At 44.8% G+C, this 27,547-nt stretch overlaps 1 protein-coding gene across 5 annotated transcripts in view; it reads right to left on the bottom strand.

The window, feature by feature from the left end:
* Positions 1 to 5,511: 5,511 nt before the first annotated feature.
* FLI1 (Fli-1 proto-oncogene, ETS transcription factor) overlaps positions 5,512 to 27,547 on the bottom strand; it is a 91,346-nt gene continuing 69,310 nt past the window's right edge. For all 5 annotated transcript variants that reach the window (XM_064470680.1, XM_064470682.1, XM_064470684.1 and 2 more), the window contains 4 exons: positions 25,389 to 25,457; positions 10,430 to 10,492; positions 9,085 to 9,132; positions 5,512 to 8,093 (listed from right to left, as the gene is read on the bottom strand). In XM_064470680.1, the coding sequence (XP_064326750.1) occupies positions 7,564 to 8,093; positions 9,085 to 9,132; positions 10,430 to 10,492; positions 25,389 to 25,457 (710 nt within the window). In that variant the 3' untranslated portion in view covers positions 5,512 to 7,563. The remainder of the gene's footprint in view (positions 8,094 to 9,084; positions 9,133 to 10,429; positions 10,493 to 25,388; positions 25,458 to 27,547) is intronic.

Here is a 27,547-nt window from a genome sequence, read left to right as displayed (position 1 = left end):
CTCAATTTGCGCGCTGCTAGCTAAATTTAAGCAAAGCATTGAAGCCCTCGCTCTCCCGGGTGGCCGCATCCCGAGCAAGCTCCGCAGAGACGAAGCTAGGACAACCCACCGCAGAGGCGAGCGAGGGTGCTGGAGGCGGCGCAGGGGTGATGCCAGGGGGACGGGAGCGGTGCCCTGAGCGCCTCTGCCTTGCTGCCGCTGGAGGGCAGCCCTCACCGCCGGATGAGCCGCGGCCCCGGCCCCGGCCCCCCCGCCGGCCCCGGCCCCGACCGCCCCGCCGGCCCCGGCCCCGGCCCCGGCCCCGGCCCCGGCCCCGCAGCGAGCGCAACAGCGCGAACCGCGGCAGCGCCAAGCAAGAATTTATTGGGACTGTTCCTCAGTTTATTACACGAAGTTTAATGCATTTAGTGACTTTTTTTTGGCATGAGCTCTGCTAGCTGGATATATTTAGCCACTTCACAGAAGTGTTGGGGGACTTAATTCACTGCAATGAATTCGGAGGTGATGTGTAAGTGGAGGGTTGGGGGCTGTAAACATCACGTCTGCAGTGGCATCTAAAGCACCCTTAACAGAGTCTGCAGTAGGTGGGGTGGGTTAGTAATAGCAAGGCTGGGGAGACCTGTATTCTGTGTCCAACTCTGTTCTGGGGCTTCAAGCGAGTCACCGCTCCCTGCTTTGAGCCTCAGTTTCCCCAGCTGTTTAAAAAAAAAAAAAAAAGCAACACCACAGGCCACCTTGGGAAAGCTTTGAGTTCTAGCTCTATGTTAGTTTTGCAACAGTGCCCAAGAGTGCCTGTTCAGCCAAAGCCCCCCTCTGATTTGGAAGCGTTCCTGGTACATTACAGAGCCTACACAAACTCACGCGAAGGATTTGCTGCCACCGTAGCAGTGTTTGTAAAACTGTTATATCACTTGACAGTATCTAGAAGTCTAAATTACATCCCTTCATGCTCCTGTGCCAGGAGCTTTGCAGACACCACCAAAGGATTCTTAGCCCATTAACCCCTACCGAGCTACTCCTCCAAAACACTACAAGGACAGACTCCCAGCCCGGAGCCTCGTGAGGTTTCTGTACTGTGCGTGGGGGGAAGAAGCCTGCAGGCCAGGGCAGTTTGGGGGTACAGTATCTACTCACGGGGGGCACGTGGCAGCACCTCAGCAGGGTGGTTGGCCATGCTCAGAGGAGGGCAGCGACCATTCCTGTCCCCCCAGCGAGGCCAGGACTGCAGACACCCCTCTATGTGCAGAGCTTGCGGCCGTGCTGGCTGGGACGCTTAGACTGCTGCTGCTGTTCAGCTCTCAATCAGCCCTGAGCTTCAGGACCTGGAGCTTTAAGAAAAGTTTCAAACCCTTTACAGTAACTTCTACCCTAAACAGAAACCCCTCTTACTTGCTTTAACTTAGCACTATGGTATATTAGCCTATGGGTGTTGAGAGCGACAGAAAACCAAAGGGTGGGGTCCAGGTTATTACAGGTACCACCAGCCAACACTCACAGCACAGCCTCCTCCAGCAGCCACAGAGACACTTGGAAAACAGACCTTGCACTTCCTGAGGGCTGGAGATGCTGTTCCTCCCCACACGTGCCTTGCCAGCAGCAGCCAGCACAGGCCTGAAGCAGAGGAGACTCCTTTGGCTTGCACACAGGGCCTTACAGCAGCAGGGAAGGTAAAGTAGATCCAGCATCAGGCTTTACAGCTCCAGGAGACAGAAAGTTAACAAAAAGCCAAAGCAAATAACAAGTTTGCGGCAGTTCCTGGAAAGGAAGAAGCAAGCTCTTGTGTTGAAATAGCTGTGCATCAAACTACCAGAGCCCCCAGGTTGTTCCTCCTCCTTCAGCAGCTACAATTTAAAATAAGAAATGCAGACTTTCATCCTTTTCTGCCTGCTCCTAGATGAAGAGCAGTAAAACCCCCTCCTCTAAAAGTTACTTCCCCTGCCCAGAGAAACCTTCCTGCTTATTTGCTGCAGCTGTTTGTAATGATCGAAGCAGCTGCTCAGCTGTGAACACCCTGGCCATCACTGACACACCTGTTGCACTGTGCCCTGATAGGGGCAGCTTATTCCCCTCTACCGGGGGGTGGGTGGGGGAGAGTATTGCTATGGTGGCCTCAAAGCTGCTTTGCTTTCTCGTCTTTCTTTTCGTGGGTCTAGTATTGGGATCTGTTTGCTACTCTTAGACCCTGAACAGCTGAGTTTGCCAAGGATCTCTAACTCTTTTCTGATATGGTAGAAGAATCTGAGTTTTATGTGCAGGGATTTTTACTTCTGTAGGTGAAAAAATCATAATGTACAAGCTAAATTAGGTGTTATGTGTCATTCTTCTCATGACCTTAGTCTGAGGTCTCTTTCTTAATACAATAGAAAAGTCTGAGCTTTATTTGCAACAAGTTCTGCTTTTACAGATGAAAAATCATAACATATATGTTATGCTAGGTATTGTGCAAAAGTATACGAACAGGGTCTTTGAAGTGAATTTATAAACCCCAGCCCCCGACGTGCCTCTAGACTCAGCTGTAATTAACACCAAATGCAGCAACACTCAGGCTGATGTGGGAGAACAGACTTTGTTAGGCAGCGAGCTGAAGTCTAACAAACTAATTTCACAGAGGTCATTAAAAATACTGCATCAGCGCAGCAAAGCAGCCTGTAAAAAATCTATTATTGTAACAGTATAATAAAGTGAAGCTGGCTCCTTTAGCCCAGAGTTTACAGATCTTCTGACAGTAGGGGTGGGAAACAGCAGCTGGGTTCATCGGTGCTTTTAATACAAAGCTTCGGGCGTAGTCATTTAGTGTCACTGTGGACAGTAAGAGTGCACATGAAATATTACCGCCTAAGTCCAGCTTCGCTGCAAATACCGGCACCGCCAGAAGTTATGGCAAATTTCCCACTTAGTTAACATCTCATTAGGACTGGAAGGTGCTTGTTGAGCGGTAGTATGAGAAACACTTCCTTCTCGTTACTAACGGGAACGTGTAACAATGGGGAAATCCCTCTCCCTTGCAGTAGAATTAGGTGCATGTTAGAGATCCACAGCTGTTTGGAAATTCGTCCTTGGGGTTGAAACACAGTTCTTAGGTATATAAAAGCCGTAAGCCACTCGTGCACATGGAGGGTGGGTTCTGGCCTACAAGGGTTATAGATACAAGTAATCTCAGATCCTTGACACTACAAGGATTTGGCATCTGCTAACTTAAGAGCACCTAATAAGTGTTTAAGCTGAGCGCTCCATCCTCTAGACTCTGAGCAGAGATTTAGTGGGGATAAAAACCCTTCTTCAAAATATAGTTGAAAGCAGGTTCTAAACCTGATGCCTGTAATTAGGCAGTAAGAATACCTTCTTGTTCTCCCTTTGATATGCAGGCACTGAGGCAGGTACATCTCAAATAGAAACAGTCACAAAGATCCCAGCTAAACGAGCTGGAGCTCAGAGACTGTGAAGCCATCACTGATTCTACTTAATACACAATCTGTTTATAGAAGGTGAAATGTAAAGCTAGTTCTAGTTTGGCATATTTAAGCTACACCCTGTTCAGTGCTTGAATCTTGGGGAGTAGAACACAAATATCAGGTGAATACTAGACCACTAGAAATTAATAGTTAAATTACCACTGATTTCAATGGGGCTTCCTGGTGAGGTTTGAATTCTGAACTTCAATGCAGAGAAGATTTTCTGCTATCCCTGTTGACTCACAGCTCACAACCATGTGACCCCAACCATCTGTTTGGTAAACTTTCTGATTTAAGCCTGAAATACTTGAATTCCGTCTGCCTTGTCCTCCTGGGAAAAGCAAAAAGTAGCATTAGTACTGTCAAATTCCTTGTTTATTTTCTCTCAGTGTGTCCCAGAAACTTGTGCTGGGACGGGAGATACCCCTGTTATCGCCCCGAGAGCTTCCAACATGGCAAAGTCAGGCTTATATTGGGGGGTACAAATGGCCTACTCCGATCTGTATGTTATTTCTTGTTCTTTATCTGAGGAATGTAAACCATTAAGATCTTATGAAAATGCTGAAAGGTGCCTGGGAAGTGGCCTGCCAGTCTGAGGCTGTCTGGCACACTGGTGTGAGATCCCTTTACTCCAAGATCTCTTTATTCTGTGGGAATGCGGCCTGCAGCGGGCGGCAAACCCTGCCTAAAGCTAAATATTAGCAAATACTAGCAAAGGTTAATATCAGCAAGTACCCTGAAGAGAGAAAGGCTGAAAGGACCTGAGCTGTGGATGCTGCTGATCACCTTCCATCTCAATCTGGGCTCTTTTAAGATGTTGCGAGGTGGGCAGCAGAAACCGATGCTTCTTAAATTGTTGGTTGTTTTCAAAAGCCTTTTTTTCACCAAGGATCCTGCTGGCCAAATTTTGCTCTCAAAGACATCTTTGCACTCTGATAACCTTCAGATTCTGCCTTTAGATGTTTTTGTGCAATCTCAGTCTTCAGCTTTTGCTACTACTGGCGGCTGGGCCGGCACACTGTATTAAAAGAAAATACTTGATATTTCTACGGATGATGCATAGCCAGAATGAATCTGGATTGCACTAAAGTGGAAAACAATAGAGATAAGCAACAAAACACTCACTCTTATGACCAAATCGAGTAACTATGGTTGAATACACAAAGGGAACAGCTCTGAGGTGGTTGAACACGCTAACATCGCTTATTTTCAGAGCCCAGGCTTGCTAATCAAGCTGGTGAAAGCTATTGTACTAGAAGCTTAGCAACAAAAGGTTGTGTGCGGAGGAAGGAAATGGTGTACTTGTGCAGTTATGTATTTCTAAGGGTTTATCACATCGGCAGAAAGATCAAGCTATCTCTCAGGACCACCGTGTGTCTGCAAAAATACAGGAAGTGCCTTTGCCTGACCTTTATACACAATCAGAAGATTCCTTGGCAGTGCTTGTTTTTGCAGCCTCTTACTCCATCTCAGGAATGCTTTGGAGCACTGGCTTTCCCTGGGGCTTGGGGATAGGTGAGAAACATGAGCAGGCAGGCAGGCTGGTAATACAGACAGCATTGCACATATATATTCTGCCAGTGACTTCTCGAGTACCCTAAAGAGCAAACAGGCGGAGACGTCTGTTAGGTCAGTGATGGCTCTCGCAGGGAGGCTGCGTGTCCTGGCACTCAGCGCGGCGCTGTGACCCATCGCTGGGGCACCGGGCAGGGGTCTGCTCTCAGCTCTGCCACCGTCCTCGTGCCAGACACTTCACCTCCTCAAGCTTTGGCTACTCTACCACTTTCTCGGACTCTCTCTCTCTCTCTCCATGGACAAAGATGGAGCCCAGGTTTCTGATTTCGACACTTCAATAACTAAGTCAGGTCTGATAAGCACCGGCTCCAGAGACACGAATTCTCTTGTATAAGAGATTGATATTTTTTTATGTTGATAAGGTCTATGTTTGCCACTACTATGGAGCTGCTTTGTTTTCCTTTTTAGCTGACGTTAATTTAGAGGCAAAGTTCATGCTTTATCCGCAGGTATGAGAGGGGAGGGAGAGAGTGGGACAATATGATGCCTTGAGAAGAAAACCACCATTTATTTGGTCACATTTTTTTACAACGTCCTGTTCATACAAGAGTTTCATCATAACGCTTAATACATTTTTTTTTAAAAAAACAAGGTTACTTGCAAAATTATATATATTTTAATATCCAAAAAGTACATTGCATATATATAGTAAGAAAAGCCCTACTTCCATGGGTAATTTCTTCATCGTTAAATTTTGCGATTATTGCAGTAATGTTACTTATAAACAACCCGAAAGCACTAAGACCTAAACTGATTAGCTCGATCTTATTTTTCCATTTCGTTAAATAATGGCATCAGTGCTTCTGTTTAAAGTTACTTGCAGACTATAATGTTCTGGTTTCAGGCTCTCATCCTGCAGTCGGATGCACATGGACCAAATCTTGCACCCACACGGAGTCCCAGAGGTTATGTCTAGACTAGATATTTGTGATCCTGTTAATTGGTTGCCGGTTAATACAAGTTAGCTAATAGGTTGTACATGTAAGTCTCACACACACCCCCACCCAGACATCTGTTCTAAAACACAAATGCTTGTGGTTTACCCTTCTGTTTATGGCACCAAACCGCCACTTGTGGATCATCAAATTAACATGTGCAAAATTAGAGATGGCTGAGAATTTTTGAATGTTGAAAATTCAAATGAAAACCCCTAGCGAAAGTTTTTGAAAACACGTTGTGAGAAGCATTTGATGATTTTCTCTATGAAGTGGTTAAGATCTTTCCAAAGTTCACGATTTTGGTGGAAAATAATCACAAAATATTTAAATAGTTGCTTTAAAATGGTGGTGCATGTTTTCAATCAGCTTCAATGCAAACATATTAGCTAAGTGGAGTTAATTTGCAGACAACTCTGACAGGCTAATACAACAAAAAACTACTCTAGACAAACCCAGGGAAAACTGGAAGGTTTCTGGATACTTCGGGGGTCAATTACGGATCCAGTTGCAGGACCAAGGCTACCTCCAACAGATACATTACTCATGTCTTATTTTTTAATTATTTTTTTAGCAAAAAGTACAAAGCTACAGCCCAAATGTACAGATTGGAAAGATGTACAAATTACGTTAAAAAAAAAACCAAGAGAAAAAAACCCACAAACAGCTGAGCTGATAGTAAAAAACAAACCTGCATTTGTGACCGAGGTCAACTCGTTTTAGTTACTCTTTCTTTTAAAACTGTGAGATATAGGGAAAAATAACTCTGCATAATTTATACAGTAATCTGCCTTCTGATCTGTTGACCACTTTGGATGACGGTCTGACAAACGCACAGCGTTCGCGAATCGGTAGCATTGAGCGATCCCTAAGACTCTGGCAGAGCTCAGGGGCCTGCTGTCATTTATTTTACTTCACTTTTGCTTTCAAGGAATGTCTGTGCTTGACATTAGGTTACTTCTTGTTCTGGTTTCTGATGTTTCTGGAGTTAATACACAGTCTAATGAAGTTGTACACTCTAGAAAAGTTCCTTCAATGCCCTTTACTTCTTAAAATATACATGCACACATATATATATATGAATATATATATATTTAATTTCCAGTTGGGTGAAAATCCTCATCTGCCTTAAAGCTAAGATTCCAGTTGCGGTCCCCTGCAGCCCAGTGTCCTCCACTTTATGGTCAAATTGCCTACCCTCTCCACACCGGGAAAAAACCCCATGCAGTCATCTTTTCCTACGACCCACAGTTGGATCTATGTCTTGTCAAAAGCCTTTGAATCCTTAAAAATTTCTCTCATCAGAAAGCTAAGAATCATTCCAGGTAACGGTGAATAATCTTCATAGTCAATTTCTACAGAGGACATAAGCGTTAAAACCCAAGGAAAATGCAGAGTACTGGCCCAAAGAAGCATCCAACTCTCAGTTCAAGACACAAGAGGCAAACTTACAAAGGTAAAAGGTTTGATCCAGGAATAACCAATATCCAGTTTTAATTATTCCACAATTATCCATTAAGGGCCCCCAAAAACCCATAAAATCCCAGAAATAAAGAAAAAGTCCAACGAGACTGATAAAGGCCACTTGAAGATAAAAGCATCTAGTAATAGCTGCCCAAGTGTGGTGATACATGGGCGTTGGGATGGCGAGGGACGTTGGGGTTTGGATAAATGCTTCCTGCAGGGGAGGTCCAATAAGGTGAGGCTGCTCCAAAGAAACTGGATGATGTGACAGGCATAGAAGAAGGGTGCGGGGGTACAAAGTTCACCTTCTGCTGATGGGCATGGTAAGACGGCATGTAGGGGAGATCTGACGGATACTTGTACATTGACGATTCAGTGGGGTGAGGCTGAAGAGCCTGGGCAATGCCATGAAAGTCAAATTTGTAGGCATACCTTTTGCCATGCACTTTGGTCATAATGTTCTTATCGTAGTAGTATCGGAGGGCTCGGCTCAGCTTGTCATAATTCATGTTGGGCTTGCTTTTGCGTTCTCCCCAGCGCCGTGCCACTTCATCAGGGTCCGTCATCTTGAATTCCCCATTGGTCCCTTCCCACGTGATACAGCTGGCGTTGGAACTGTCCGACAGCAACTCGAGGAGGAACTGCCACAGTTGGATCTGCCCGCTCCCTGCGAGAAGCAAGCCAAAGAGGAAAGGAAATGACATTGTGTTTCCTGCTTAAAAGCAAAGACAAAGGCAGGAAACAGAAGGACTATCTCGATCTTTACTGGGAACTGCTCCTTCAAGCCTTAGAACGTCTTACGTAGGTACGGATAAACTGTTCCCAGCAAACAAGTTAGTCAACCCTTTGTTCTGTTCATGAGTTTGAGGTCAGATTAGATTTCATAATGGTCGCCTTTGGCCTTAAAATCTTCGGGGTATTCATAAACAGGCTTTTTCCCGAGCATACTGTCTGCAAAATTTTTCATTGGAGAGTTAACACAGTATACTTCAACTCTCAATTGCTTACTGTTTACCATGGATATTGTTTTGGATACCTACAGTTTTCTTTCCAGCTGGTGATCTGCGTTACATAAGATTATTTCTTCACCAGACCAGACGACTCCTAGCTTTATTCGGTGTGGTTATACTACTAGTAAAGAGCCTTATGAGGATGGTTCCTTACAGGCATTCAGGGTACACGAGTTTGATTTGTTCAAGCAAGATTTACTCCAGGTTTTATTTGCCAAAGTCGGGGACTGTTTTCCGCAGATGCCATGCTAGGGACAGATATTATGCGGTGACTTTCAGAGATGTTTTGTGTCTTCCCTTCAGCTAATCTGTAGCAGACGGTGGAAAACTAACCTGTACTGCAAATCAGAGAGACCAGCATTAAAGTCCCTTATAAAACTCTTCTTAGGGAATGCTGGTTTTGGGTAAGAACATTCAGGGTGGTGATTTTGTCCTGACAAAGATGATGTTGCATCACTTTCCTCACTTTTCTGTAAGGATTTTTGCAAAAGCTCTGGTGAGAGCGCAGCTACCAAGGTCAGTGGCTCTCACAGCCTACCCCAGTGGGAGAGGACAACAGCTACTCATCCAGTGCAGACTGGGGCAGCAGATCAGAAGGAAAGCACACACCTTTAATAACGGTGGTCTGAAATGTAAAGATGGACTCACCTGGATTGGCAAGACGGCTACTAGTGGGCCCCAGGATTTGATAGGGATCTGAAAAAAAAAACCACCATGCAACAAAAACTATTTTAAAAAATGCTTCATCAAAATGAAACAACAGTTCACTATTGTTTATTATAGAAACCTGTTCAATTTTTCGTTTTCTTCCTTTATTCTTACTGCCTCTTCTCCTGGGGCCTGGAACAGACCTGATGTGTTCCTTATTTCTTTTTTAGCAAGCAACCACCAGTTATTTGTGGAATCCAAAATGGCACAGTGTTTCTGGCATTGGTTTCAGGCTTGCCTGCTTTCAAAATCTGTGATCTCTTTGGACATACCCTACACTTATATCTCAACTAGAAAACATGAAACGTGAAAAAAAGAAGTGTGGGATAGTAGAACGCTAACAAATCAGGAGCAAATGTATTTCTCCTAATAAAAAGAGCTGGACAGCAGATGAGATTTTCAAATTGACTTGTTAGCAGTTGAGCTTGCTTCCCTCTGAGGTCAATGAAATGTTCACCCCACTCTCCCTTCCCAAAGCAAAGAGAGCGTTAGGCAAATGAGAGTAACAGTTTTGTCACTGGCTCCAATGAGGCTGAGTGTTTCTTGAAAACCCCACAATGCATTTATTAGGAATGAATTCCTTCCCTTTTTGTGGGGCCTCCTCAGCCTTAATCTCTATACTTCTTCTTTGCTTCTCTCTGGTTTTGGTGATTTGGATCTATAGCATTTGCTCGTGGATTGAATCGATGCCAAAAGAACCAACCCCCTAAAAAAAAAGGGGGATAGAAAGCAGCTGTGCAAAGCAGAGAAGGTGGTATTTAGCTTTTCAAAGGCCCCTTGGGAAACTAGCAGGAAACACTACTGCTTGCTGCCCAATAGGGTTTGCTGTTCTTATTTGGTTTTCTTTGACGCAAGGGAAGCCCTGTTGATTCTGTTTGGAGGTACATCCATCGACCATCGCTGCAGCAGAGGTGAAGAGGTAACGAGCAGACACTCTGCCGCTGCAGCACAAACAGCTCCGTGCCCCAAACTGCTGCACGACCTATTGCACGGCGTGTCGTGATGCTTCAAAGGAGATGCAACAGATGCTGGGCGCTGCATGTGACTCAGCTGAAACAAGGATGTTTCTTTTGAATGGGGAAGGACAACGCAGTAAAATAGAAGCGGTTTGGAACAATTGCTGTCACTGCTCGGTCACAGTTGACTCATTATTCTGAGACTTCCCTCTACGGCTCTGCCTGTTTTTCCTGTGCCCACGGCTGGGGCAGCTCGACACATTTATTCACCCAGTCTAGTACAAATCCAATTACTTAGCAAATGCAGAGGGGATAAAATCAACAGTTACCTGGCTGGGGCCGTTGCTGTTCTGTTGTCTTATTCACATTTTGCGTCCCTGCAACAGGAGGGCCTGTAGAGACAGAGAAAGGTCTGATATGTACTAGAACAGAAGAGGAGGAATGAACAGAGAACAAGGGAAGTACAAGATACGTTGAACAGGAATAAAAGCGACTGGGATGGGAAAAGTTTTCTCATCCTAAGAGCAGGTATTTTTGAAACTGCACCATAAAATTAAGAGATTTCACTAGAAATTAAAATTTTCACTGTAAAATTAAAATATGCAGATGAGGCAAGAAAAAAACTATATAGATATTTTATTAATTTTCTGGTTTTTATTGCAACTTAACTTCCATTCTAGTTTACATCCATGTTTTGAACAGAAAATTGGATCTTTATCAATATTTTATCTTTATCAATATCTTTATCAATATTTTTGGAAATGCAAACTCTTTTTTAAAGCAACCTTTTTGTGCAAAAACTTCTGGGTTTATCAAACCAAATATTTTGTTGAAAATATCACAGCCATTTCTATAAATCACTTAAACGTTATCATCTGTTCCTCCTTTTCGTATCATTTCTCATAACAGAAAACTCTAACTCGAAGAACAGTCTTTACATTTCGAGTAGGCAGAGCTCAGAAAGCTGCAAAGCAGAGGAAGCATGATCTGACAGCCAGGTTTCGCCACCTTTATTTGCACCCAGTAGTATCTTGCTGAGAGTAAAACGGGCCCATGGTGCACTGCTGCACAGGGATATGCCCCAGCAGTGGAAGCAGGGGAGAGTGTGGCTTGGTGTCAGCTGGTTGGGCTAGCTCAAATACAGCCTTTAGGGACAGGGAACTGATATTTCTAACGAGACAGAGCGTACTGAAATGTCTAATTTCACCCAGAGTCTACTGTCAATTCAAGGACTCTATAAAACCAGTAAGAAAGGAGAACAGTTGCGTGAGTACGGCTCACATGGTGTGGGCCCTATCTGCCTGCTAGATTTTGTGTGGAATCTCACTTTCTGAAAAGTACTAAGAAACTCTCAGAATCTGCCCAAGCTGTCTATATCTGTCCCTAAAAAATCTACACCGGACTACAGGCAGGTGGGTAACACGGAGTCTGTGTTTGTACGGAGGATCTGCTCCCAGCCCCTTAAGCAAATCCTGAAAGCATTACAGCTTCACTCTGTCTTCTTCAACACACCACTCAATAATAAAAATATTTGAATCAATTTTTATTTCTGTTCATAACACCATTCTAGCTCTTATCTTGCTGACTATCCCCAAATCTTCCACCCTGTGATACTCATAACACAAGCCAGCCATGCCCGTCTTCTCCCACCGCCTCGTTTTGATCTTCCATTGCAGAATTTGTGATTCCCATGGGGACAACTTACTTCTGGTGAGGCCAGAATTCATACTACTGCCCCATCCTGTTCTCCTGACTACTTCATAGGAGGGATCTAATGACAAAAGACAACAGGCACAGAGGGCTTGAAATCAACTCTTCCCAAAAATCCTTGCAAGAATCTAGCTTTGTGTCCTGGTCCCAGCTGGTATTATGCAGATCTGTTTCCTCTCCCATACCTCCTGTGCTCCCTTGGCCCTCTCACAAAGGCAACAGGCCGTAAATACAGCGGTTGGGACTGGCCCTTTGGGCAATGTTCAGGCCTGGCGCGTTCTGATCGTGGAGGGTAGTCATTGCACTCCGTTATGGGGTTTAGAGTGCGGCGCATCCCATCCAAAAGGAGACCCCCGTTCTCTTATCCCAAGATGACAGAAGACCACAGCCAGAAAAGGAGGATGAGGGGAACCCTTTCGTTATTTCACAGAAAATAAATGGCAACTTTAAAAACCAGGGAGGCCACGGACTTGACATGCACAATAAGGAAGCTATTTTAAGGAGGGAGAAAGGGGAAAAAGCATCTTCTCAAGTGAAATTCAAAATGCTCCTCTGCCGATGCTGCTGGATGGAGCGAGCACTGCCCCGTGCCCCGTTGGGCTGCACAGCGCAGCGGGGCTGCGCAGCTCCCTGTGGAAACATCCCAGGCACTTGCACATTCCTCCCGGCGCTGGGAAAGCCGCTGCAGCTTTGAAATTACAGCCTTCTAGTTATTGGCATGAAAAGGAAAACAGAGAAGGGACGGGAGAGGGAAGGGGAGGGGAAGAGAGGGAGAGAGAGAGGAGGAGGGAAGAGAGGGGAATGGGGGAAAATAGACCTCATGTAATCTGCCTGTTTTTATTTTTATTTTACTTATTTGTTTTTTCCCTTTTACTAGAAACCACAAACCCCACTGCAAATAGATCAGACTGAAAAACAAACCGCTACGGTTTCAGCCCGGTACAAAGAGTGTGACGGGACATCTCTGAAAGCGGGAGGCGGCAGCCCCGGCCATGCTGTCCCCAGAAGGGAGCCCTGTCCCCACTCCCATGGCCGGGCAAGGGGCAGCAGGGCTGGAAACTGGCTTGCAGCCTGGTGCTGCTGGGGAACTCCATCCCCAAGCTCAGGCCTCAGCAGCTGTCATTGTTGTAAATAAGATGTGGTTTGCACGGATGGCATTTTTCCTTGCTGGAAACCCATCGTGCAAATCCTAACTTCATCTGAGAGCACCCAGTGACTGAAATCAGGAGAGCAGAGATGAGGTATGAAGCAACCACTGGCTTTTCCCATGTCCTCTTTGCAGCCAGTCTCTGGCTTTCATTTCTCCCCTGGGATATCCTTCAGAAGTATTACAACTAGAACTATTAGAGCAATGTTTTGGGAAATATTTTCTAAAAAACATAAGAGTTCTGTGTTGAGAGAGAAAGGCAAAACCTCAGAAATTTCCACCGATTGAAATGCTAATGTACATTTTGGTTAACTCAGTCAGAAATGGTCTTGCCATTACGTAATTTTAATGGAAATGTCACTTACATCGCGATCCTGTTAAAAAAAGAAAGGTAGCAATTAATTTTCCAACTGAAGTATTCTTTTCAAATTGGGGAAAAAACTCCTTTCCAAATTGGGGGAAAAATTGCTTTCCAAAAAGTAGCAGTACTCATTGAAAATTTTCAATTTTCTGGGATTATTTTGGGTCAGATAATTGACCGAAGTGAACCAACTGCTACGAACGGGCTGGTTGATTCAGACCCATCAGCATGTTTTCAGTAAACAAATAGGCCATCATCTGGATAGATGATCCTCCTCCTCCTCCAGATGGAGAAGCTTTGTCACAGAGGAGGAGCCTGCTTTGCTCACAGTGTCACAGAAAGAGCAAAAAAAGCATCTCCTGAGGGTTTTTTTAACCAATAAGTGACACTGTTACAATCAGATGTGCTGACCAGGTGTGTATTGCTATGGCTGCTGTGGCTTTACAGGATCAGGGCTTGGTTCTCCAGGTAAGTTTGGCAAAGTCTGGTCAAAATAATAATTCAAAACCTCTCTGAATGGGCTTCCTCGTAGCATACGCTTTAAGATGTAAAATGTCAGCTTGGAAGGATGGTGTGCAGGTGGCTCAGCCCAGGTTTAGTCCAGGTTTAGTGCACCTTAGGTGAGCCCCTTTACATCAGCTTTCCCTATACAGTATGCATTATGGAGTAAAATATTGGCATATATAGCCATGCTTGTGGTATTAGGATGAGGCTTAGCTCTGAGCGTGACTTTGCGATGTTGAGAAGGGTTAAGTATGATAGTTAGCAATACAGGCGTTGCTATTGAAACATGTTCACTCAGCTAGTGCAAGTTTCCAACTCTTTCTCTCCCTCTCAAAAAAAAAAAATCCAAATCCACTAAGCTATTTTTGTTTTGTTTTCACAAAAATCCGTGCAACGTGAAAGAACCGCACCAGCCCTCCCAGCTTCCAGGCCCAGACTCTAAAGCTGAACGTGTTTAAAACAAAATGGAAAAGGCAGAGCCAGGGAACCTATCCAGAGACTCGAGTTTCTGCAAAAACAATATCGTTCCCAGGACCTGACGCCCAGTGGCTCGAAGAGATCCTACAGAACTCCAGCCAGACGGTTAGTTATAGGGATAGTCTTATCTGTCATTAAAACCACTTGGATTTTACACCAAAACTTGCCGCACGATGGAAATTCAATTAAAAGACTTGGACTGAGGTCGTTTTGTGGTGTAAATCAGCAAATAGCTACAGTGAAGTTAGGGGCAAATTTATACCAGCAAAGGATCAGGTCCCCAAGTCTGCTTTAGTCTTAAAAGGCCCAGTGGAACAACAGGCCTATGACAAATGTGTGTTCAATACAAAATGGAATTAAAGAGCAGAAAATAAATCATAGATGCTTTCAAGAAATGTCATTCTGCAGCTGTCTGGTTTGTGTCCAGAAATTCCCCAGAATGAATGCATACTCTATTATGAGTAAGGTAAAGGATATTAATAATGCTTTGCACTTTCACAGCACCTTTCAACTAAGGATCTCACAGCTTTGCAAACATTCACACTCACAGCGCGCCTGGGAAGAAGGTTAAATATAATTTTATTTATTTACATGGATAAATGCACTTTCCTCAGGCTTTAGCTGCCTTTTCCAGAAGTGGCTTTCCCAGAAATCAGGCTGCGTGGAACAGACTGCGTAACATTGGACTCTGGACCCTTTCTAACCTTGGTCTATACTTTCTCACCCCAAATCTCCCTCGGTTCCTACCTCACTACCCTCTGTGTCATTTGGAAGTTCTCATCCTCTGCTCTGCGACTCCTCTTTCAAAATCTATTCATTCCTCTGGAATTAGATGTAAATCAGAAATAATCCAGTAGTGAAACAGCCTGCTTAGGCTGTGCAGGAGGCTGAGAAAAGGCTTAGAACATGGCAAGATCAGGACCAGGCATTAGGTAGAGATGAGCTAAATTATCCAGACCTTTGCAGTTTCTTCTTGTCAGGCTGTTGGGTGCAACAAAGGAAGGGCTTGATGTGGGGAAGGAACTGAGGAGTGTGTCCCAGGGATGCGCGGGTTGAGATTGTGGGACCCGGAGGAGAACGGCTGCACGTTGCGCTGTGTAAGTGTAGGAGGTACAGCACTGCAGTCGGGAAGATAAGGCAGGCTCCGCTGACCCACCATGCACATTTACAGGCCTTCCCTCCCCCCATCTCACAGCTTGAGTGCTACTTTGCTCCTGTGCCCCATACCTCTGGATCATATTTAGTCTAAACAGACTAATAGGCTCAAATATTGCTGTGGGCTAGGGACAGATGGACAGGCACACAGACTCATTTCCCTAGGAAACCGGACTTAAAATCCCCAAGCAGATTTCCACACCACAGCAAAGACCATCCCAGATGCCTAGCAGTCCTCTCAGTTTGAATGCAGTCCAATGAACAAGCCATTAGGGATCTGTGTTTAAGATATGATGTATTAGAGAGCAAAGCCTCTCTGATAAGCTTTAAGAAGTTCTTTAAATTCTTTTTAAAAAATGGTTTTTTATAAATCTGAAAGCTTGAGACAGAGGGGAGAAGCAAGCGGGGGGGATTTGAGCTGAACAATAGGTTCACAGTCCCTGTGCTTCCTGCGCTGCTCGGTGAGTGCTGACAGCCCCTTCATGCTGCTCTCTCTGTAGGAGCTTTGTCAGTCGAACCAGATTCAGGCACTATTTCGTGCTACCAGCCTTGATAAGGCTTTCCAGGAGAACAATAGGCACTGGGCCTGTAATATCCTCATTTTTCAGGCCGTTTTGTTCTAGGATGGATACAGTGGGGCTGGGTCATTTAAGGAATAAATGCTTTATAGGAACTATAGGGGAATCTTGTTTGAAATGCTGTCTATGCACGCATAGTGCCCTTAATTGCAGGCAAGGCTGGGAAGGAATAGCATGGCTTATTTGTCATATTCATGGCATCACTGGCAGCAGCGGCACCTCTCTTCCAGCCAGGCACTGTCTGCTTTATGAACTGCTGGGTCTCACGGTCAAGGTGTGGAATGACTGGTCTGAACAGATCCGTGGGCAGTGCTATGCCTGGGTTAACTGTTGCAGAAGATGTCTGGGGAAACACACGTGCAGCAAACTCCTGGGGGTGTCTAGATTGCCCAGCATGGGAGGTGCTAAACCATAGGAAGAGCTCACCAGCCTCTGCCTAACGTTGCTGATACCTCCAAGAGGATTAGGAAGCCAACGAATGGGAAGTGGCTTGTCCTAAGTCATGGGGGCACAGCCAGGAAGAAAATAAAGGTAAGTTTCCCAAGTCTCAGTGAATTGTCTGACCACTTACTAACGCTACCTCCATTTCCCCTTGAAGCATACTGGCAGGCTCTGACCGAGCCTTACTTGCTGACTCAGCTGGGTAATAAGAATGGCAACGACTGTAGTCATTTAGCCATCTTCTGTTGGATTCCTTACCTCGGCATCTTGGGGTGCTTCACAAAAAAATGTCCAATGACCCCAGTTCACATGACAGAAAAAACCCCAAACCTGAAATAGAGAAGGAGCTGCTCCTGGATACCCCACCTTATTTGGTTAGGGAGCACGGACACCACATTTCCAGACAGGACTTGGCCTTACAGATTTCAATGAAGCAAATCAGGGGAAGGAGAGGGCTGCAAATCTGAAGTGGGCTATGGGATCCACGGGATTGTCCATGCAGAACACAGAGTCCTTCTGCTTCAAGAAAGGATCCTGGTTTGGTGGCTGGAATTTAAATTAGCTTCTCTAAATGGGGAAAGCAGAACCAGGTGTCCTAGGGGATCCAGACTTGTGATTAATCTAAGTGGTCACTTGGGGTCTATTTTGCGGCAACTACTTTACAGGGAGAGGGAGAAAGGAGGGCACAGGACCTCACCGCTTTTCCTCCCGAAGCGAGGCTGTGTGTGGTGGCTAGGACTGGCACTATTCTGGTATCTTGGAAAAGTCCCAAAGTAGGCGCATGGGAACAAAAAACACTACTGCTGTAAACCAAACATGTAAGCAGGGCCTGCCAAGCGCCTGAGTGTCCAGCCCTCACACTCCCGTCATTTAACCTCCTGGAGATCGCATTGAAGAGGTGGGGTTGTGTTTAAAGCCAGTTGGAGAGAAGAAACCTAGACTGTGGGTTTCTGGAGGGGCAAGGAAGCCAAAAACACCTCCAACTCCTCCTAGAAACATTAGAGGCGTTGTTTTAAATGATGGCAGCAAACATAAAGGTTGTAGAGTCGCTAAGGTTCTTCCCTGGCCCACTCTGGCTCCAAGTGTATGTACTAAATGCTCAGTACGATGGTGCAAAATCTTACACTGTCAGCAGCAAGAGATTTGCTTAGATACAGCAGTTCTTATCCCTGAGCTGTGAAGGCTCTGGATGCTGTCATCTGCCTGCAGGAGGTTTGACAGTGTGTGGCAGAGATGGTAGAACAGGACTAGAAAGCAGAGCAGAGTACGAGGAGTCCTGCTGCAGGAGGTGGTTAATGAAAATCAGCAATTGGCTTCCCTTAACGTTTAGCCCTATGGCATACACCTAGGTATGAGTTACAGGGGTGTCCTAACTGTGTACACTGGGACCTCAAAATCTCACCCACATTCTCATTCATTTTGCAATAAATTACTTTTCAATGTATTATTTCTGCTAATTAAAACAGTTGCTTAACATGTATGCCATATGTCATGCTGATGTCGTTCACAGCCAGCGTTACTATGACTGTTCTCATGATTACATAAGACTTTCCAGCCTTCAAGCACCAAACTCATTCGTTTCTACTTCAAGACCACAATGTCCTGCTCCTTGCACTAAGGAATCACCAGCACAGGCACCATAAGTGGAATTACGTAATTCTAATTCTCTCCACTAAGAGGAAGCAAGTAGCTGAATGCAGAATAATTTCAGAATAACTTCTACTCTACATTATCAGACTATTTGATTATTTCACAATTTAAAAAAAATAAATTGTCAAACGTCTCTACGTTGCTGTTAACCTGGTGTACAGATGAGGAACTGACACAAAGGGCAAAATCCAGGCTTGGGGCAACACTGGGTTTTTGACCAACCCAAACGAAGTGAGAAGGGATGGACTGCTGGATTTACATAAGAAATGTGTTGCAGAGCATGGATATGAAGAACAGGTTTAACGAGGGAAATCTCTGAAAGCAGCTGAGAGCCTGGTTAGGCATCATTATCCTTGTGGAAATAAAAATGAGAGCAATCAAACATTTCCGATTTAACTCCTATTCTAGATCTGGTGTTGGATTAAAGTACCAGGGCTGAAGCCCACTTGTATCCAGCATCAGACAGGATCTGGAGCCTAACTTAATTCATGCACACAACTAGGATTCAGGATATTCAAAGGGGCCTCATTCAGCTTGCACAGACAGGGTGTGCTTAGGGTAGTCCTGGGCCCTTCCAAAGCAGGTCACTCCAGCCTGAGATCTGTGACCCCTCTCCCTCATTAGACTTGGCCTGGCAGGGCGACACGAAGGAGCTCCAACACACCACGGCTCTAGAGCCCAGAACTCTGCTCCCCCACTCGGAGGAGGGCTCTGGCCTCCAAAATTTGGAGTCACTCCCTGTTTGCTTTGGGCCATAGGCGAGAGCCCCCAGTTGTGTGAGTGTGGCTAGAAAAACATCCCAGGGCCGTGCAGCGGTGGAACTTCCTGATTCGCGTCTGAGTTACCCCATGCAACGCTTACAAAGACACATTATGAAGAAAAGGAGGAAGTAATGAGAATTTTTTGTTGTTGTTGTTGTTGCTTTTTTTAATACCAGCAGCAGAAGTCCCAATGCGCAGTGCATGAAGGCTGAAACATGTGTCCTGAGAATCCCTCCCAGAGCCAGCCAGTCACTTTCCAGGCAACATACATGTCGCTGAGCTACGCAGGGCTGCAGACACGAACCGCCACACGCAGAGAGGCATGCTACCGAGCAAAAACACAGCCACACACCGCATATTCTGAAAGGCGTGTTCCTGAGCACCCTTCGCGCACGTATATACACATTCATCCAAAACACGTATACGAGTGTGCACAAATATGCAAACAGCACCGTGCGTATTTTACCCCCTCCCGGGCACACAGGGGGCTAAAACCAAACAGTTACCGTGCTTGCAGTTTTGCACTTATTGAAAAATACACAAATGCAGAAGTAAAAGAAAAAGAAACACGTATTCACGGAGAAAAAAAGCTAGACGCAGCAATACACGCATAAGAGAAAAGGGAAGGGAAGACACACATGCGCAGACATCGCAGCTAGCATTTTTATAGCATTTTACCCATTTAACTCATTATCAAGAAACAAATTGACTCTTGTCTTAGGAAACGGCCAAAGCGCTTCCAAGAGCTTTTCACGGGAGGGACTGCACCCCACCAAACGTGTAAACCCCCCCCACATGTGCAATAACATTGCTTGCAGTGCACCCTAGGCAAAAAAATAATAGCTCTTTTGCTGGGAGAAAAGGAAGGATAATGGTTACTTAGAAAGTGCTCCAGACAAGCTGTCAGGTTGAATTCAGAGAACTGGAGTCTACTCTGGGACAGCGCTGGCTCAGGGTGATCCCTTGTGAGTTGGGTTTCCTGCCTGCTACAGCTTAAAGACAACGATTCTTTGTTTCCAGTTTTTCTGGTGAAAAAACACACGCCTGCCTCCGAAGAGGGTCAGGGAGAAAGCAGACAAAACACTAACTCTGGAATTTCAAAGGAAAACAATTAAAAAAAAGAAAGAAAAAAAGAAAAATCCAAGAGCGCTAGCTACTGTCTCTCCTGAAATCATAAATCCCTGGTTTGGCCACACAGTCGCAACAAGAGAAGCACCAAAAAAGCCTCCCCTTTTTCTGCTACGGAGCTAAAAACGGGATATTTCATCACCAGGCACACAAATATCATCGGCAACTGTTTTAGCATGTACAAACAATTAAGAGGGCATAAAGCTGCAACCGCTTTTTCTCTGACAGGGCTGAGACTGGAGGGTTTATAACCTTTGCTGTGAGCAAGGGGCCTTCCTGACCTACTGAAAAGAAGGGTTTACTGAAACTGGTCAATATTTTTCACATGACAGCCTTTTCGGCCTGAAAAATGGCCTTTTCAAGAAAAGAATTTTATGCAGGAATTCAAGACTTTTTTTCCTGTGGGAACCACGCTTATGCAATCATGTGGCCTGTGGTCTCTTTGCTCCTCTCTCTCCAGCCCCCAAACACCTTTGAACCTGTCACCCAAAATTGTCACTAGATTTGACAAGCGGGAGGGATGAGTTTTAAAGAGTTCCTACCAATCTAAAGGAAACTGCTGGGGAAAGAGGAGAGACACTGCAGCCTCGACGGCGAGAGAAGCAGCTGCACGGGCTCATATACAGGTACCGAGTACCTGCGTGACAGAGATCTTATTAATGCTCCAACATCAGGAAACTCTTCCTTAGGGGCTCACAACAAACATGGCTACAAACCTGCAGGAAACAACTCTGTGTGAGATTCAGAGCTCACTGGTTTGTTTATGTTAGAGGTGGAGTCACCATCCCTGGAGGTGTCCAAAAACCGTGTAGACGTGGCACTTGGGGACACGGTTTATGAGCCATGGGGGTGTTGGGTTGGCGGTTGGACTTGATGATCCTAGAGGTCTTTTCCAAACTTAATGATTCTGTCATTCTATGATCTTCTTAAATTTGCCAACATCTGATCAAAACATACAAGCAAACACACCCTGTACCCAAACATCCTTATTGTTCACACAAACGCTTCTATAATGCAAACATACATACATAATAGCCACAGACTAAATCCTTAAAATTTGTCTCCTACATCTATATTCATGTATTCACATACGAATTTCTTCCCTCTTTGAAAATGCTGATAACACATCCTATGTTCTGCTTGAATTTAGGTTGGATTTATGAGACTTAGGGCTAGTGCTGGTTTATCACTATTCTAAGCTAACTATATTGCTTTAGGCTGAGCCTGACCAATGCAGAGAAAGCGTTGGTGGATAAACACCTGTGCTGAATCCAGCCTTTTAAAGAAGATCATACACAACCTGTAATCTGGAAGCAAACAGCGGCGCAAACTCACTCCACTAAACTCTCACGCGTGATGCGCCCGTGCAGTCCGTACCGGCCGAGCCTTTCCCCATCCCACTCCGTCATCTCGCTGCACAAATACCCACCTAGCTGCACACCAGCACGTACTACAAAGCCCCACATACACCACACCAGACGTTCCTACGTGCCTGTTTTACATATCGACCCGTCAGGATTCTGCCTCTCTGGAAACTGCCAGCGCTATCCCGCTCGAGCTCAGATCCCGCACAGCATTTGGGTCTGTACATTAAAAACGCGAGTTATGCAGACGCCAACATGCTTAAAAGCATGGACTTTAAAAATGTGTTGGACTGAGGCCAGAATGCTCACAACCATATGAGGGACAGCCCTTTGGCCTCCTAAATGTTGCTGTACGTGAATATACTTTCCATCTCCCTATGGAAACCTACTTAAAACGACACCATTCTGAAGGCGAGCAATTCAAAATCCCCACGGGCTCGGGCAGATAATGTAGTCTCAGATTCTCCTCCCATGTCTCCGGTACCTACAGTAGGTCAGTCATTGCTCCAGTCACGGAAAATGAAACAGACCATCTCTCCAGTGGAGCGCTGGGAGTGGGACACAAATCTTTCCATTCAGCAACGAGAGCAACCTCATTTCATTTTCCAGAAAATTGTTCTCTAGCCAAAAAATACTGGTGATTTTCATTAAAGCAATTTATTTCTCAAAGGCAGCTGAAGACAATTTGTACCAATGACGCTAAATACCGTACTTTTGAGTGTTTATGAGGCTGAGAAGCAAAGAAGCTCAGGCAACAAGACTCCTTTGAACACGACAAGGTTTCTACCTATCTGATCTGAGAGCAAAATGCATATGCTTTGTGCCCCAGCTGTGTGAGTTTACAGTATCTGTTTCTGCTATGAAAGCAGTTTAACTCTCCTGAAGCAGTGCTACAGGTTCTTCTGTATGCAGAGCTGGCGTTGCAGAAGAGAAGTGAGAGGGGTGGAAAATAGAAGGGAAAAAGGGAGTAAAGTCTGCAGCTGCAACCAGCCAAGGCATGAAACCCGGTCCTGTGACAGCAGCGCTGCCCTTGCTGGCGCGGGCCGCAGCTCAGGTGGTGCCCTCGGCTCCTGGGTGACACCGTCCTTGCTGCATCTGAAACATCTGCCTCTGTCTGCGTTGCAGCCATACTTTTTTTGCCGTGTAGGTTCTTTTTTACAGTTTGTGGATGGAACACGTCGTATAAAGCATGGCATAAGCGTATGCAAAGAGCATGCATTCCTCCCTGGAATTTGCACAAGCAGGTTATTTGCATTAGCTTTGTGATCTTAGAGAACGTGCAAGAAAAATTACAGGAGGAGTGAAGAAAATAGCATTTTTTTCTTATCTCTGACATGTATTGTACTGTTTCATCACCTTCTGCTGCCTTTGAATCCTCAAGGGAAGGTGCTTAGAAAAATTTGTCTGTTTTTATTCACAGGCCTAGAGAGAAGATTAGTAGGTTCAAGATGCATTAAGATAAAGAAAAATGTTTCATTTTTTGAGCAGCTAAGGAGACAAGAAAATACTTATAAAAAATCACGATTTTTAACTTGAAATTCCTTTTCCAAAAGAATATCATCATCTCGAAGCCAGCCCATTAAAAATCCTTAAAAGGAAGCAAGGAAAACCTTGTTGCTTAACAGACCAGACCGAGGCTGAGGAATTCCAAGTCCGGTTTTATGTTCGTCACAAGTTTCTTCCGTGATATTGGACAAGACACTTCACTCCGCTCCCCCAATTCCTTATCTGTCAGCCTGTCATGTTCACGTGCCTTTTATCCTGTCATCTTATCTCACGAATAGTATTTGGCGTGTGAATCCGTTACAGTATATTGAAGCGGGCTGGTTTATCCCAGCACAGTATTCAGACATCCAATGAATGCAGAGGAAATTTATGCATTGTAGGAAGAAAGGGAAGAGGAATGGATGGGATTTCAACATTTCTATGCTAGTTCTTAATTTTTATTTGACTGTCCCATGGGTGTCTTTAGTCCTTTATTGACACATGATGAAAGGACCATGTAAAGTTAAAAACGCCTAGCTGACAGAAATCAAATGCAAACTTCTGTCAGCTGCACTAAAGAAACACACTCAAGGGCAGTAAAAATGGAGGGGGAGGAACATTTCTGCCCTCCAATTTCTTTTTGCTCGAGTGACTTTAGGCCCGACTTGCAAAGATAAAGGGTATAAAAAATTCAGGGGACTGCAGTTTTCCACAGAGCATTTCTCTTTAATAAAAAAATCACAGCTTTCTTCCCTTTATTTTTAGCAACCACCTGGCTTGAAACAGAAAGAGCAATCTTGGATGTGCGTGCATGTTTATGGGGGAAACTGTGGAGGAACATGTGCGTGTGTGTCTGCTTTATTCAAATAGGAGCAAGCCTAGCTTTTATTAATTTTAAATAGATGACTGTTAGCATCAAAATAGCCACAGAAAAGCCTGAATGGCTTTGTCTCTATAATTTACCATGTTTTATCAACTAATGCCTGTCTCATAAAGAGAGAACAGCATGCCAGGGAACAGACAGCTCAAGTGGATAGTTATATGCTGGACAAAAGAAGCTGCTGTAAAAAACAGCACTGATATTGTGTCCGGGGTCCAAGACAGATGTTGGAGATGAAATGCAGCACGGTGCAATGAGAAAGAAGTGCTGGCTCTGAGAGCAGTGCTTGTCAATGAAGCAGCCAGACACACCAGGCAGAGGCTTGTTAAATGTGTGATCTTGGTTCGCCTTTCAGTGAAATGGGGGGGTTTCTCTCTCTCTCTCCAGCTGCTTAAATAAAAGACTTTCTGCCTTTCCCCACTATTCTTTGAAATGCAAACCTGTGGCTCATCAACGAAGCCACGTTCTCCTGAAAAGCATAGGCATGTTTATATATGAGGTGAGGAAACTGTCTCGGCATGAGAGCAGGCTGCTTCTAGGTGGGTTATCTCGTGTGACAGACATGAGATTTCACACTTTTCCCAGAAGCTTCTCAAATGGAGGAGCTGAACAGAGCTCAGTGAACGAAACCAATGTTCCTGCGGCTATGCAAAGGGAAAGGAAGACCAAACTCAAGGCTCCTAGTCCTATGGAGGGACTTAGAGAGCACAGGACCAGATTTTTTGGTCTTTAACACCCTATTTGGCCTTCAGCAATTCAGCTGGCTGACTAGTGACTTACTGTCTTACCTAGTAAGGCACGTGCATCATACCCATCGCACCAACCCCCATAATTTTATTGTGACTGAGAATCTGGTATTTCGTTAAAAATAAGGAAAAGGAATAGGACTGTAGCTGCCGAGGAAAGCCTGAAAAACCTGACTGAAGGATATACAAACAACTCAGAAGCCTGAAGGAGCCTCAAGTGTGTTATTACCTTTTAAATTTCAAGGTTTCTAAGCTCCACCTACACGATCAGAATTTATAATAAATTAAAAATTTGGTGTTACTGGAAAAAAAAATCAAAATGTTCCAAAATGCAAGTGTCAAAAAGATACACTTGGTCTTCCTTGCTGGTTGAAACTAGCTGACAGATCCCTGAATGGTTCTGGAAGACCTGAGTGGCCTTTATTCAGTAATGGAATTTATTGTAAGAAAATTTTATCCTTGAAACTCACTGAATGAACTCTCTCAGGGAGAAATAGTGTCTCAATCCTTGCTATGTATCTATGGGGGTTGGACTAGATGACCTTTAAAGGTCCCTTCCAACCCAAACCATTCTATGATTCTATGATTCTATCTGAGATTTCAAACTGTTTCACATAGAGAATAGAAAATATGCCATCAGTTCATCAGCTCAGTAATACACAAGTGTGCAAATGACAGATATACATTTTATGCCACCATGTTGGCTGGAGAAGCAGAGATGTGATTTCCAGGATGGACGGAGCTGCAAATCGTGAATTATTCCGTTTCAACCACGCTGTGCATGCATAGGAGATCAGAACACTTTCACACCAAGGATATTATAGAAAAGCTCTAGCTTTCACCCAGACAAAAACATCATGAAAACACAGGAAGCCAGGACATTTATATGCAAAAGACTCACCTTCTTTGGTGGCAAGACGTGAGGAAGCTTCTGTGTGGGATGGAGTATTGTAGACCAGCAGTGAGCTACCTATAATGAAAAGAAGAGGAGTTATTGCAGTCTGAATGTGCTCTGCCAGTGGGGATCCATGCAGGCAGGTAGGAAATGCTGTCACTAGGATCTAAAGACCAAATTTTTCAGACAATTAGGCACACATTTTCTATAATGGATATGAAATTCTTTTAAAAGCTTGGTAGCTGCGTGTCACATGTGTGCTACTGTTTCTCCACTTGCAAATCAAAATAAAGACATTTGCCTCCACAGAGCACCTTGATGGCCTCTGTTGAAAAGGTTGAGGTCATACAGTACATTTATACAGGTACGATATCCATTAGGGCAGAGCCTCTAGAAATTACTACGGCACAGATTGTATTACAGGATCAGGAAGAAGCTTTCCTCTCTCTCCAGCTGCGACAGAGAAATTTCCTGTTTGAGGAACATACAGTAGAAGTGACATGAATTGCACTGTCAGGATCCGAACATTTTTAGAGTGTCACATGCTTGGGTTTGGGCCAACAGCTGCAAAAATCTCACTGGTATTCCAGCATCCTCCATGCTTTGTGGAGTTTGAAAGTAGCTTTCTTGGTTCAGAGTGGCCTTTCCATCCAGCTCCGCTTGAAACAAAACTATGCAAGAGGAGCACAAATAAGAACCCATTGGCAGGGTCTTTGTGTTGCTGTCTATGGTGGAAATGTTCCTTTCTAAGCATTTTACTTCGGTTCTCCTGCAAAATCCTCTGGAAACGGACAAAGAGGCCCTATGAGCTCTCAGAAGCCAGCATGAAATACACATTTCATGGCTGTCTACCCTACATAACCTTCTACACTCACCTTTCCTACAGCTCTCTGAAAAAGGTTCCACTGCATCAGGCAGTGACATTGATAACAAGGCCCAGGGCCCTTCTTGGTCGGGACTGATGATGTGAACTGGAGCAGGGCAGCAATCTCGCTGTGGACTGGTATGGATGAGAAGTGCATTTACAAACACCTTCTGCTATTCATATCTACACATCCCTCTGCTCAGTGACATTCTGTCCCATTTAAGTTACTCAGTCCTAAGGAACACCCAGCAAACTGTGTAGGTTTCTGAATATGCTGTGCTGACCCCGAGCATCCTCGGATTCTTTGGCAGGGCTAAGAATACCTCCTTTGCAGGTACTATAACACGAACTGATTAGTCTCCACATTCCTCTAATCCACATGATCCCAAATAACACTGACCTCACTTGCCCCTCAGTAGTATTCACAGTATGTCTCGCTTTCCTGTGAGAGCTGAGGATTAGGCAGTTCACTGCCAGAAGTAATAGCCATTGCAGGTGCTGGATCTTATTAGCCCTGTGTTACTATGGATTTCTTTTCTTCCCCAAGTGCAAACAAAGCCAAAGACGTGCACAAGCCAGCATGTACACAGAGGTAGAAGTTGTTGGAAAGCAAAGACTACTTATAGGGAGTGGAGGAGGGATGCAACCAGATGCTCTGGGACAGGGGATGTTTCAAAAGACTGGGACGGATAACATGATAAACTAGGAGGGAATGAGTTCAAAGGGATCCCAAGGGTGCCCTGACTGTGAAGGCTGCAGAGAGCCAAGGTGATTGGCTTAAATATTTAGAGAGATTGACTGGTCTTTTGCTGCTGCTGGAGAAATTGCAACAGCTTTGTCCACTTAATTCATGTTTTCATCAGATGGTTTCTGGCTTTGGCATTTCTTTCTTGAATATCTGTGGGGAAACTCCTGTCCACCGCCCGCTCCTTTTCAGGTTATTTGAAATAGATCCTGAACGCAACGCCCAGCCTAGCTTGCCCCAGACAGGGAAGTGCTGGGGAATTCAGAAACATAGTTTTCTATGACTAAATAGGCTGCAAATGCCTGGTTGCACTGACTGGCTGAGGAGGTGGGGGTGGGGTGATGAATAGCACCGAACAAGCCTGTATGATCACCCTATAGCTACTTTATGCTAAAAAATGTAGCCCAAGTCACTGGAAAGGGACGGCGCCTCCCCCAGTTTAATTGCTAAAAGTTCTCACCTTTGCCCGACAGTCTGAGGTTTCTGGTGGGAACACCACAGAAAAGGAAATGTGTTTCCTATTAAGGGTTTTCAATGAAGAAGGAAAAGAGAGAA

The sequence above is a fragment of the Phalacrocorax carbo genome, chromosome 21 (assembly GCF_963921805.1).
Source record: "Phalacrocorax carbo chromosome 21, bPhaCar2.1, whole genome shotgun sequence".
NCBI lineage: Eukaryota > Metazoa > Chordata > Aves > Suliformes > Phalacrocoracidae > Phalacrocorax > Phalacrocorax carbo.
This window is presented reverse-complemented; position numbering and strand designations above follow the sequence as displayed.